This window comes from Chiloscyllium punctatum, chromosome 5, assembly GCF_047496795.1.
Source record: "Chiloscyllium punctatum isolate Juve2018m chromosome 5, sChiPun1.3, whole genome shotgun sequence".
NCBI lineage: Eukaryota > Metazoa > Chordata > Chondrichthyes > Orectolobiformes > Hemiscylliidae > Chiloscyllium > Chiloscyllium punctatum.
In genome coordinates this window covers 10024224-10038845 of record NC_092743.1, presented here as the reverse complement: position 1 = coordinate 10038845, position 14622 = coordinate 10024224, and the positions used below count along the sequence as shown (strand labels likewise).

General features: G+C 40.5%; 1 protein-coding gene across 3 annotated transcripts in view; it reads left to right on the top strand.

Annotated features, from left to right (window-relative positions):
• stk3 (serine/threonine kinase 3 (STE20 homolog, yeast)) overlaps positions 1-13164 on the top strand; it is a 423830-nt gene extending 410666 nt beyond the window's left edge. For all 3 annotated transcript variants that reach the window (XM_072569764.1, XM_072569765.1, XM_072569763.1), the window contains one exon: positions 9495-13164. In XM_072569764.1, the coding sequence (XP_072425865.1) occupies positions 9495-9653 (159 nt within the window). In that variant the 3' untranslated portion in view covers positions 9654-13164. The remainder of the gene's footprint in view (positions 1-9494) is intronic.
• Positions 13165-14622: the final 1458 nt, after the last annotated feature.

Genomic DNA, 14622 nt, shown 5'->3' with positions numbered 1-14622 from the left:
AGTATAGAAATTCATTGAGCCAAGGTGCTTATTAGTTTAACAAAGGCAAAATACTGCAGATTCTGGAAATCTGAAACAAGCTAAAAGAATGCTGGAGATACTCAGCAGGTATGGCAGCGTCTTTGGAGAGGAAAACACTTCAAATCTGGTATGACTGTTCCTCAGAACTGATTATTATTTTACTCGTCACCTCATCAAATTTTCCTGTTCAGCACCTCCTTCCTGGTAGGCCCTAAATCATTAGAGACTGAAGAATAGGATGTTAAAAAGGATCTTTTGAAATCCTTAATTTGTAAAAAAATGTCCTGATGGAGAAATTTGTCCAGTTTTGGTGTGACAGTGGGTTTTCCCATTCTCTTTTACCAATGTACTTGATGGTATAAGGCTTGTCATAATTCACAGTACAAGTTATTTAAGCTAGCTTAAATCATTTTGGTTTGTCATATTTAGTTGACAGGCCAGCAGTATCATTTGAATAAAGAACAGACTAAGAAGATGATAGAATTTAGTTTAAATTGTTTTTCATGTATTATGTTTATACAGCAAATTATTCACATCAGCTTTAGTTTCCTAAGAACAATTTTACAAATTATGAAGCCTTTGTGTGCATAAATAATTAACTCCCTATTTCTTTAAACAAGTAATGAATGGCCTTTTCTTACTGGAGTGGCGATGTCCCAATTATTACACTCAAGATGTTAATGTTATTTTAGTAAATCAGTTGAGACTTGCTTCCCAGGTATCCAGTGTAGTGATTGAATATAGAACAGAGCATTAATTTAAATATAGTAAGAGCAAAATAAGTATTTTAAGATCAGGAGAAAATGACAATGAAATGAGATTATCATTTTGAATTTTACTTCACAATTGCAGATGAAATAATTTTTTTTACAGTTTTTTACCATTGCTAATTTCATAGTATCACCATTAAACATTTGCAAACAGTCATTTCTGTAAAGCTTAAAATTTCTTTTAAATGCTTTTTAATATCCCCCTGCCGTGGATACCCAATTCAGTTTTTTGTTCTGTGATTTCAGTGTATATGGCTGCATTTTTCTTCATAGCTTGGTTAACTTTGCGAGCAGTCTGTCATCTTTTTTTCTGCCATGTTGTTCTTGTGTTCCTGCTGTTATTCACGGAATCATATTTTTTACAGTGCAGAAGGAAGACATTTGGACTATTGTCTGCACTGGCTGTCTAAGCTTTTCAACTTGCAGCTATCTCTGGCCTTTATTCAGTAATACATATCATCATGAAAAAGAATGGAGCTGAAGTTCTATTGAGGATTCTGAATACGTTGTGTTTTTTAGATAGGGGAGAGGAGGTAACAAAGAACTAGGAAAAAAGGAAGAAAGTACATCTGAGGCCTTTTGTTCATATCCATTACTACCTTAAGCCCTGGTCATGGAACCATGGCTCTTCGGAGAACAAATCTCACATCTGCATCTATAATAGTTTACCACATTCAGAAACTGTTTAACCAAAGAGGGACACCTTTTTGTAGAATTTCTAGTACTACACATGATTAAAGTATTTATTTTCCAATTAATTACATCAGCAAAATGCTCTTTAACATTTGCGGTGCAAGAAAATGGGTTCAATTCTCAGTCTGCAGCTCGACTGCTTGTCAATGATATTGAGAAATATTCCATTGAAAAGTTACCTGATGTCAAGCTACACAGTCATTGAAAAGTATATAAAAGAGGAATAATAATTGAATGAACCAGTGCTATTGAAAAAAGTCAGAATCATAGAATTACTGCAGTGTGTAAGGAGGCCATTTGCCCATTATGCCTGCGTCAATTCTGTTCCTTAGCGCCAGTCAATTGTCTTTACCTCCTATATCTGCATATTTTTTCAATCCAAATAACAATGCAATACCCTCTTGAATAATTCAAATAAACCTGTCTCCACCGTATTTCCAAGCAGTCCATTTCCATACTCAACTACTTCATTATGTTCCTCAGACTCTCAAACTTGCAACCATTTCTAACTACCAGGATAACGGCAACAGATACATGGGAACACCACCACCTACAAATTCCCCTTCAAGTCACCGTCCTGACTTGGAAATTTATTACTGTCCCTTCAGTGTCATTGGGTCAAATTCCTGGAATTCCTTTCCTAACCGTATAGTGTGTCCATGTATAGCACATGGAGTGCACTAGTTCAAGAAGGTAGCTCGGCATCACTTTCTCAAGGGCAGCTAGGTCACACAATAAATCCTGGCCCAGCCAGCAACACCCAGATCCCATGAGAGTTTTTTTTAAGTTACTGTTAAGTACAGAAGCTGGTCAATTTGGAGAATTCTCTATGCCTTTTAAAATCTTTAACTTTTGTGTCAACCCTGAGAATAATGATGTTTGATTTCAAGGCACAAGAACAAGACTAAAGCAAAGTTTAAATATAAGGTCTTCAGAACAGATGGGGAGAATAGTTTTAGAATTCTCTTCATAGAAAGTAGTGGAAACTGGGTCATTAAATTTATTCCATAAGACCATAAAGACAATACGACTTAGGAGCAGAAGTAGGCCATCCAACTCATCAAGTCTACTCTGCTATTCAATGAGACCATAGCTGATCTGACAATCTTCTTTCCTCACTTTTCCCTATAATCCTTTATTCCCTTACTGATTAAAATGTCAGTAACGAGAGTGTGGTGCTGGAAAAGCACAACAGGTCAGGCAGCATTCGAGGAGCAGGAGAATTGACGTTTTGGACATAAGCCCTTCATCAGGAAGGAAGCTTGTGAGTTGGGGGCATGAGAGATAAATGGCGGTGGGGGGGGGGGAGCTGGTGCTGGGGCTGGGGGAAGGTAGCTGAGAATGTAATAGGTAGATGAAGGTGGGGGAAAAGGTGATAGGAGAGGACAGTGGAGCAGATAGAGTCATGGAGATGTACAGCATGGAAACAGACCCTTCGGTCCAACCCGTCCATGCTGACCAGATATCCCAACCCAATCTACTCCCACCTGCCAGCACCCGGCCCATATCCCTCCAAACCCTTCCTATTCATATACCCATCCAAATGCCTGTTAAATGCTGCAATTGTACCAGCCTCCACCACATCCTCTGGCAGCTCATTCCATACACGTACCACCCTCTGCGTGAAAACGTTGCCCCTTAGGTCTCTTTTATATCTTTCCCCTCTCACCCTAAACCTATGCCGTCTAGTTCTGGACTCCCTGACCCCAGGGAAAAGACTTTGCCTATTTATCTAATCCATGCCCCTCATAATTTTTTTAAAGCACTATAAGGTCACCCCTCAGCCTCCGGTGCTCCAGAGAAAACAGCCCCAGCATGTTCAGCCTCTCCCTGTAGCTCAGATCCTCCAACCCTGGCAACATCCTTGGAAATCTTTTCTGAACTCTTTCAAGTTTCACAACATCTTTCCAATAGGAAAGAGACTAGAATTGCATGCAATACTCCAACAGTGGCCTAACCAATGTCCTGTACAGCCGCAACATGACGACCCAACTCCTGTACTCAATACTCTGACCAATAAAGGAAATCATACCAAACGCCTTCTTCATTATCCTATCCACCTGCGACTCCACTTTCAAGGAGCTATGAACCTGCACTCCAAGGTCTCTTTGTTCAGCAACACACCCGAGGACCTTGCCATTAAGTGTATAAGTCCTGCTAAGATTTGCTTTCCTAAAATGCAGCACCTCGCATTTATCTGAATTAAACTCCGTCTGCCACTTCTCAGCCCATTGGCCCATCTGGTCCAGATCCTGTTGTAATCTGAGGTAACCCTCTTCGCTGTCCACTACACCTCCAATTTTGGTGTCATCTGCAAACTTACTAACTTATGCTCGCATCCAAATCATTTATATAAATGACAAAACGTAGAGGGCCCAGCACCGATCCTTGTGGCACTCCACTGATCATAGGCCTCCAGTCTGAAAAACAACCCTCCACCACCACCCTCTGTCTTCTACTTTTGAGCCAGTTCTGTATCCAAATGGCTAGTTCTTCCTGTATTCTATGAGATCTAACCTTGCTAATCCATCTCCCATGGGGAACCTTGTCAAACGCCTTACTGAAGTCCTCTGCCGTCATCAATCTTCTTTGTTACTTCATCAAAAAACTCAGTCAAGTTTGTGAGACATGATTTCCCACGCACAAAGCCATGTTGACTATCCCGAATCAGTCCTTGCCTTTCCAAATACATATACATCCTGTCCCTCAGGATTCCCTCCAACAACTTGCCCACCACTGAGGTCAGGCTCACTGGTCTATAGTTCCCTGGCTTGTCCTTACCACTCTTCTTAAACAGTGGCACTACGTTAGCCAACCTCCAGTCTTCCGGCACTTCACCTGTGACTATCGATAATACAAGTATCTTAGCAAGATGCGCAGCAATCACTTCTCTAGCTTCCCACAGAGTTCTTGGGTACACCTGATCAGGTCCTGGGGATTTATCCACCTTTAACCATTTCAAGACATCCAGCACTTCCTCCTCTGTAATCTGGACATTTTGCAAGATGTCATCATCTATTTCCATATCCTTTTCCACAGTAAATACTGATGCAAAATATTCATTTAGTATCTCCCCCATTTTCTGTGGCTCCACACAAAGGCCGCCTTGCTGATCTTTGAGGGGCCCTATTCTCTCCCTAGTTACCCTTTTGTCCTTAATATATTTGTAAAACCCCTTTGGATTCTCCTTAATTCTATTTCCCAAAGCTACCTCATGTCCCCGTTTTGCCCTCCTGACTTCCCTCTTAAGTATACTCCTACTTTCTTTATACTCTTCTAAGGATTCACTCGATCTATCCTGTCTGTACCTGACATATGCTTCCTTCTTTTTCTTAACCAAACCCTCAATTTCTTCAGTCATCCAGCATTCCCTATAGTTACCAGCCTTCCCTTTCACCCTGACAGGAATATACTTTCTCTGGGTTCTTGTTATCTCATTTCTGAAGGCTTCCCATTTTCCAGCCGTCCCTTTACCTGCGAACATCTGCCTCCAATCAGCTTTTGAAAGTTCTTGCCTAATACGGTCAAAATTGGCCTTTCTCCAATTTAGAACTTCAACTTTTAGATCTGGTCTATCCTTTTCCATCACTATTTTAAAACGAATAGAATTATGGTCACTGGCCCCAAAGTGCTCCCCCTCAGTCACCTGCCCAGCCTTATTTCCCATGAGTAAGTCAAGTTTTGCACCTTTTCTAGTCGGTACGTCCACATATTGAATCAGAAAATTGTCTTGTACATACTTAAGAAATTCCTCTCCACCTAAACCTTTAACACTATGGCATACCAGTTGATGTTTAGAAAGTTAAAATCCCCTATCATAACCACCCTATTATTCTTGCAGACAGCTGAGATCTCCTTACAAGTTTGTTTCTCAATTTTCCTTTGACTATTGGGGGGTCTATAATACAATCCCAATATGGTGATCATCCCTTTCTTATTTCTCAGTTCCACCCAAATAACTTCCCTGGATGTAATTCCGGGAATATCCTCCCTTAGCACAGCTGTAATGCTATCCCTTATCAAAAATGCCACTCCCCCTCCTCTCTTGCCTCCCCTTCTATTCTTCCTGTAGTATTTGTGTCCTGGAACATTCAGCTGCCAGTCCTGCCCATTCCTGAGCCATGTTTCTGTAATTGCTATGATCTCCCAGTCCCATGTTCCTCACCATGCCCTAAATTCATCTGCCTTCCCTGTCAGGCTCCTTGCATTGAAATTAATGCAGTTTAATTTATTAGTCCTACTTTGTCCCTGCCTGTCCTGACTGTTTGACTCACGTCTGTTCTCAGCTGTACCTGTCTCAGATCGATCTCTTTCCTCACTATCTCCCTGGATCACACCCTCCCACCTGACAAGTTTAAATCCTCCCAAGCAGTTCTAGCAAATTTCCCTGTCAATATATTAGTCCCCTTCCAATTTAGGTGCAATTCGTCCTTCTTGTACAGGTCACTTCTACCCCAAAAGAGATTCCAATGATCCAAAAATGTGAATCCTTCTCCCATACACCAGTTCCTCAGCCATGCATTCATCTGCTCCATCCTGCCCTCACTAGCTCGTAGCACTGGGAGTAATCCAGATATTACTACCCTTGAGGACCTCCTTTTAAAATTTCTACCTAACTCTCTGTAATCTCCCTTCAGACTCTCAACCTTTTCCCTTCCAATGTCGTTGGTTCCAATGTGGACAATGACCTCCTGCTGGCCCCTCTCCCCCATGAGAACATTCTGCATCCTCTCTGAGACACCCTTGGTCCTGGCACCAGGGAAACAACACACCATTCTGCTTTTTCTCTGCTGGCCACAGAAACATCTGTCTGTACCTCTGACTACAGAATCCCCGAACACAATTGATCTCTTGGAATCCGACGTACCCCTCATTGCATTAGAGCCAGTCTCAATACCAGAAACTTGGCTGTTCGTGCTACGTTCCCCTGAGAATTCGTCACCCCATACATTTTCCAAAACAGCATACCTGTTTGAAATGGGTATATCCACAAAAGACTCCTGCTCTAGCTGCCTACCTCTCTTACCCTTCCTGGAGTTAACCCATCTATGTGACTGTATCTGAGACTTCCCCCCCCCCCCCCCCCCCTTTCTGAAACTGCCATCCATCACATACTGTTGCTATTGCAAATTCCTCATCGCTTCTACCTGTCTCTCCAACTGATCCACTCGATCTGATAAGATTCGCATCCAACAGCATTTATGGCAGATATAATCCGCAGTAACCCTTAAACTCTCTTTAAACTCCCACATCTGACAAGAAGTACATATCACTGCAAAGACCATTTTTGCTCCTTCACAATCTACAGACCCTGAAAATAGCACTGTCTTATTCCTCTACAAACACTGCCCCAGGTTAAATTAATAACTATGGCTTATATTTTAAGTTTAATCAAGAGACTTATCTCCAAAAACATATAATCAAGAAAGAATCCACTGTACCCACTACTGCAGCCTTTCTCTTGGACAGACTTAAACAACAATTAACTTATCTGATTCTCTGCTGTGAACTTCACCCAACAGTTCCTCCAAGATTAGTTGTGAATTTCACTGTTTGTTAATTTTCCAGCGCTACACGAATTCAAACAGCAAAGGCACTCACTGTGCAGGTTTTCTCTCGCTCTCTCTCTCTCTCTCTCTCCTGCACTGTCCTCACCATGTGCTTCCTTTGTCTGCTCTTCTCCCTTTTAAACTGCTGTCATTTTGACTTTTTTTCCCAAAGTTCCAAAACAATGCAACAGCATATAAAACAGTAATTGCTGCTCCTGGAATTCGAGGAAATCACCTCCAACACCTAAAATACCTCAAAAAAAGGAGCAGCTCTTACATCCAGAAATTTTTCCCGTCCTCCATCTTGTATTACCCAGAATCCTTAAGATGGAAAAGGTGACAGAGTCGAGAGTGGGGTGCTGGAAAAGTACAGCAGGTCAGGCAGCATCCAAGGAGCAGGCGAATTGATGTGATGGACAGGTCAGGAGGGCGGTGCTGAGTTGGAGGTTTGGGACAGGGATAATGTGGGAGGAGAGGAAATGAGAGAACTGGTGAAATCCACATTGATCCCATGCAGTTGCAAGGTCCCAAGTCAGAATTTGCGGCGATCTTCCTCCAGGCGCCCTATGGTAAGAGTTTGGCAATGGAGGAAGCCTGTATGTCCTTGGCAGAGGGGGAGTTGAAGTATTCAGCCATGGGGTGGTGGAATTTGTTGGTGCAGGTGTCCCAGAGATGTTCTCTGAAATGATCCGCAAGTTGGCGTCCTGTCTCCCCGACGTAGAAGAGACCACATCAGGTGCAACGGATGCAGTAGATGACATTGGTGGTACAGGTAAATTTCTGTCTGATGTGGAAGGATCATTTAGACCTTGGACGGAGGTGAGGGGGGAGGTGTGGGTTCAGGTTTTGCTCTTCCTGCGGTGGCTGGGGAAGGTTCTGGGTGTGAGGTGTGGGCTGCTGGGGGGCGTGGATCTGAAGAGGGAGCCGCGGAGGGAATGGTCGCTCCAGCCCATCCCTATCAGTGTTCCAAAGAGACTATTCACTCTGTCACTCCCTTGTCAGAACCACACCCCTCAGCTTCCACGGGATCAATGTGGATATCCCAAGTTTCCTCATTTCCCCTCCCCCCACATTATCCCAGTCCCAAGTCTCCAACTCAGCGTTGCCCTCCTGACCTGTCCATCACCTTTCCCATCTATCTGCTCCACCCTCCTCCTAACTATCACCTTCTCACACACCTTCATCTACCTAGTGCATTCTCAGCTACCTCCCATTTATCTATCAGCCCCCTGGCCCATAAGCTTTATTCCTAATGAAGGGCTTATGCCCCAAACGTCGATTCTCCTGCTCCTTGGATTCTGCCTGACCTGCTGTGCTTTTCCAGCACCACACTCTCAATCGTGATCTTGTTGACTGGTGAGGCAGGCTCAAGAGACTAAATTCTGAGTTCTGAGGAAGGGGCACTCAACCTGAAATGTTAACTCTGACTTCTGTCCACAGATGCTGCCAGACCTGCTGAGCTTTTCTTGCAATTTCTATTTTTGTCTCTGATTTACAACATCTGCAAATCTTTTGGTTTTTATTCAAGGGGCTAAATGTCCTTCTGCTCCTAAGTCCTATAAGTCATGTGTGAAAACTTTAAATTGGGGGATTGATGTACAGTTTCTGTATTTAACAAGATTCTTTTTTGACACATATGTAAAACCACATATGTATTTGAGATGCCGCAATTTACAGGGCAACTGGAAGGGGAAATTAGGCCAGAAAATGCTTTCTCAACTGATTGGTTTTTGAGTCCCTATCTTTGAAGTGTGCCACTAGAGGGAGAAAATAGACAGTGGACTCAGATATTATCTGTACGTTGGAAATAGAAAGAAATCTGTAGATGAGGTACACTGTGCAATGCAATATACATGCATTAATAGCTCACCTAAAAGTACCATTGATATCACTTAATCAGCTCTCTGAAATGAAATTCAATTGAGACTACTGTTCATTGGATTTCTTCTGAATGTAATTAAATTCGTCTCTGTAGAATTTTGTGTAAAAGGTTAATGGAGGAATAAAGTGCTATGGGTTTGTTCCCTTCCTAAACTGCTCAAATATTACTCTTGATAATTTAATGAAAATTTAGCAAGTCATTACAATGGAACAGGTGAAGGACAGAGCTTCATCATAGAGATAAAAAGGGAATAATTAATGATCTTTGTTCTTTTCCATGAAAGATGTGAGATTTTTATTTGCATTGTAAAGACAAAATAATGGTATATTTGATTGTTGCAGGCTTTTATAATTTATTTCCAATAAAATAATTTTAGTGCAGACTATGGAGGGATATGGACCAAGACCAGACAGAAGGGCTTAGTATAATTTGCCTTCATGTTCAGCACAACATCGTGGGCCAAAGGGTCAGGGTTCTATGTTCTATATCACCCTTTATTAGTAAGTCCATCATGGTATAATCAAATTTTCATCTTTTAAATTCTATTTTCCACCAGTACTTTATTTTTGTGTTTTATAGTTGAAGAACCTGAGCTTTGAAGAATTACAGATGCGCTTGAGTGCACTGGATCCAATGATGGAACGAGAAATCGAGGATCTGCGCCAAAGATACCAGGCTAAACGACAACCCATTTTGGATGCCATGGATGCCAAGAAACGAAGACAGCAGAACTTCTAGCTGAATTCAGACATCCACTTCTCATCCACTGAATATTCCCAACCTGTTGTGGGTAGCATGGCCTGTAATATATCTATGCTCTCAGTAATGCACCCTCTAACTTTGTTTTCTTGTGAATGGGGGATTTTATGTTCAGGTGGACAGAAATTTACTCCTTTTTTTTCCAGCCTCGTATACATCAAACTTTAAGGGGCCAACTTATACTTGGTCTGAGCAGGAATTTTTGGGTTGTTATGAGGGCAGAATGAACATCAACCAGCAGACCAATCATTGAACCAAAAATACTTATATACTGCTAAAGGTGTATTAATTGTGATCCCACAGGTATTGAAGGAAACCGCTTTAATGTCAATTTACTGTATTGCCATTCTTCTTATCTGCACAGCTTAAAACGCTAAGTTGATATTGTAAATCAGTCTGAAGTTTCACAGTCTCAAATACAACTAAGATAGTAATATCACAATATTTATGACAAACATTAAATACCTGATGCATTGTATTGCTGATTAAATGGGGGAGATAGTGGTTTGGTGCTGCTATCAATGGATTAGTAATCCAGAACCCCAGATCACTGCTCTGGGGGCAAGAATTCAAATCCAACAATGGCAGGTGGAATTTGAATTTAATAAAATCTGAAGTAAAGAGCAGGCTTGATGGTGACCATGAAACTACTGTCAGTTGTTTTAAAAACCCATCTGGTTCACTAATATCCTTTTAAGGAAGGAAATCTGCCATCCTTACCAAGGCTGGCCAACACTGGGCTGCAGACCCAGAGAAATGTGGTAGACTCTTAACTGCTGTCTGGAAAATTCAGGAAAATAAATGCTGACCTTATGGATTAAAAAATTAACTGTTGGGTATCAAGAAATCCTATTAAAAGTCTTTAAAGATTAAAACTTAACCTGAATAAGTAAGCTTGGTAATATTCTCCGGCTCCCCCAACAAATTTTTCAAATGCACCATTAATTTGTTGAAGTGTGTCAATCATAATTGTATAAAAACTGGATTTCTGCCAACTAACCTGCTTACCTCATGTCATACCTTTTTTGTTGCAAATAGTTCCACAATATGCTTGAAGCTACTGCCATTTTATAATGTTTCAGAACGCTACTGGAGTTCTGCTGCAGCCTGTTATAGTCCATTTGATGTAGGTACACCCACAAGGTTATTAGGGAGTTCCTTCAGTCTTTGCGTCAAAACCTGGAATTTCCTCCCTCATAATGCAGTGAGTGCACTACACCAAATGGATTGCAGTGGTCCAAGAAGGTAGCACACCACCTACGCAAGGGAATAAGGACTGGGCAATATGTGCTGGTGCTATCAGCAAAGCCCACAACCCATGACTGAATGAAAAATGCTCTAAAGTGTACATAAGAACAAAACAGCATACTAATGTCTTTAAAGTTTCAGACCCTGGATGTATTGCACTTTTGAAATTGACTGCATAGGTCTACAGGAGAAAAATCACATTCCAAACCTATACAGACAGGTTGAACGGTCAAAACTGCCCATGTCAATGCAGCAGGTCATCATGCAGTGTGTCATCTCACTGCTGACAAGTCTTTGCTTAAATTTGGCAGTGGTTTACCTCTTGTGACACAGTAGAGCCATTTCTTAGAGATAATGCTTCATATTATTGAATGTACGTGCACCTGTTTGTTAATATTATACCAGAGAGACATGGACTGCTTCTGGCACTGTGATATGAATGTTTATTATTGTCTGCTGTCACTTAAAAGAGCATTTTAGTTCCGGTAATCTTGCGAGATCTCCTTTTCATTTACTTTGATGTATAGGCCTGATGTGAGATATTTGCCTAGGTTTACTAATAAAAGTAGACTTTGATACACAAACACTTGAACACAAAACTAATACAGAGCAATTGGTAATATATTAACGGCTGCTACTGATTTACAAAAGATGAAACATAATTCATTGCACATCTTGACTGTTCAGAGATCAGATTCCCAGAACGTGCACAAATGGTAAAGATTGTAGTTTATTTATTTCAGAAGTGAATACTAATTTCATGGGTGCACGTGAGTCCTTGAAGAAGTCAGTACATGCCAATTTTCTTGTTTTTATTAAATTTGATGCCTTATTTCTTTCTAGTCTCACTTTAGTGTGTATATCGAGTTGAGCCATGTCATGGTAGCAGAAGGCTGTAAACAGATGTGCTGACTGGATTGACTTTGTCACCCTACAAATGGGACTTCCTGTGGTATAGATGCTCAACAGAAACGTAAGACATTTGTGCTAGATCAACAGATTTTTCTTACTGTACATTTAAGCAAATTTGGATCAGTAACTTTCCTAATATTTATGCCTTAAAAGAGTTGTCATGACGTAAGCAAACAGGGTTCTATGAAGTTGCCTTTTAGCATAAACTTGGCATTTGATTGATGAGGATATTTTTCTGAGGGTCGTGAATTTGTCGAATTTGTTACTGCAGAGGGTTGTTGAGACTGGATCATTAAGTTTATTCAAGGCTGAGATAGGTAGGTTTTTAATCAGTAAGGGAATCAATGATTATGGGGAAAAGGTAGGCAGGTGGAGTTGAGGGTTGTCAGATCAATTGTGATCTCCATTGAATGATGGAGCAGAGTCAATGGGCTGAATAGCCTACTTCTTCTATGTGTTATTGTCTTTTGGACATTGAGTCCAATCCCTATGCCATTTGGCAGTTTAGGTGATGGCCAAATAAACTCATTAGATTATCTTTAAAATTTCATAAAAGTTATAAAGTTAACTTTCATTTATCCTTCAAAACTTGACAATTGCTTGTTCAGTGAACACAAACCGTGAGTGGAACATTATCAACCTCATACATGACTAAACAACTGAGCTCCATAGGTGGACTCTGCCACCTGTTATTCCACTTAGTAATGCTCAAATGATTTACCAAGGCACAGTTTGCCTTTATAATAGTGTGCATATATACCTGACATGTTAATTTTGTTAAAGGAGAAATTGATATGGCACTGGGTGCTTGAACTGGCCAAACGAGCTGACTTCAATTTTCCCTTTGTCAACTAAAATTAATAATAGAAAAAAGCTATAGAAATTGGATAATAATTGATTTTTTTTCTACTGTGTTATAATTAATATAATCTTTTAGTATAGATCTGTGAAAGATTTTCTCAATTATCTCTTGGCGTAGCGAATCAAGACTTAGATTTATTTAGCTGACGTAGGACCCAGCATTTGACTAACCTCTAAACTATTCCGATTACTGTAAACTCATAATTCTTGCTCTAATACAAAGATGTCTGCTGCATTGTTCTGGTTAAGTCCTATACAAGACCAAGGGATAGCACCTCATTTTCCAGTTAGACACTTTACTGTCTTCAGGATTCAACATTGACTTCTTAACATGGATGTGATCAGGGTCTAACACTTTGATGACAACCATCACCACCACTGAGGTAAAAACAATGACTGCAGATGCTGGAAACCAGATTCTGGATTCGTGGTGCTGGAAGAGCACAGCAGTTCAGGCAGCATCCAAGGAGCAGCGAAATCGACGTTTCGGGCAAAAGCCCTTCATCAGGAAGAACTTTTGCCCGAAACGTCAATTTCGCTGCTCCTTGGATGCTGCCTGAACTGCTGTGCTCTTCCAGCACTACTAATCCAGAATCCGTCACCACCACTGCCCCAACAGGTCTTTTCTGTGTAAAATTGATCTCAGCAGAGCTGACCTATTTTCTGCCTAAACCACACCATATATCATCTTTACTGTCATTTGCCTTCTGCTCTGGGCTCCCAGCAGGATATTGATTGACTACATGAGTGTTTTAATGTGCATCATCCTAAGAGATAGACGTGTTTTCTTCATAACTGAGCAGACAATACTGAATTAACTATACCAAAGATGGAGGCTTTTGTTTGTGTTCACAGGAAAGTCAGCCAAGTCTACATATATCTTATTTATTTTTCAGATTACGGTTTAAACTTTTAAAGCTCAAGAAACTTAAAGAAAGTTTTTTGATTGCAAGAATCACAATAAATTGCCAAATTGAAATAATTTCAGTGCCTCTTAAAGAGGTTTAATTGACTGATGTATTTTATTTAAAGTTGAGACACGCTGAAGTGTGGTGCTGCTCAGAATCTACAAAATGATATGCACTAAAGAACTATAATTACTGAGATTGGGGAAACTCAATCCAACCTGAGAATGCAATTTGCACACTGGTCAGTCAAATACGTACCCAACAGCGCAGGGTATTCAGAAAGATGTAATCACTCACTATAAAAAGCCAAATGTGAACATTAAGAAAGTTTTGTAATGAAGGTTCAATTCAGAAAAAAAAAGTTACTGTCTGAATTCTCATTTATAAACTGGCACCTTAGAACAATATTAACAACAAGCGATGACATTGCAGCACTGTAACTTAATGTTAAATTGGCCGCAGCACTTGTTAATCATTAAGATCTGAAAGTTGAGTTGTATATAAACCTCTGAAGAATCACATCTAAAATTGGAAGTGCTCCTTTTTTAGCATTAAGGTCATTCTATGTGATTGTGCTGTAGAATTGTGTTCTACAGTTTATTTTTCAGAATGTGGTTTGTGCGACTTGTAATGAAAGATGCTTTCTCAGTAATTAACACCAACAATAAAGATTATGATGCTTTCAATTGTAACAGCTACCTTTGTGGCTGTTAACCTTAGGCATAACATTTTATTGATCAAGCAATACAGTGCTTTTCACATTGCTGATGGATTCATCACATTGATTTCATTTGTTTTTTTATTGTCATATGTGTCAAGATACAGTGAAAAGTATTGTTGTGCATGCTATACAGGCAAGTCATACCTTACATAAATACTTCAGGGTAATAGACCTCCTCTTTAAGGGAATACTAAATGGATGTTATCATCATCAACATCATTGGTAGTCCCTCACTGATGAGGATGACTGTCTTCCATTCTCAAAGTGAGTCCATTGGTGGCTATACAGACTCTGCTAC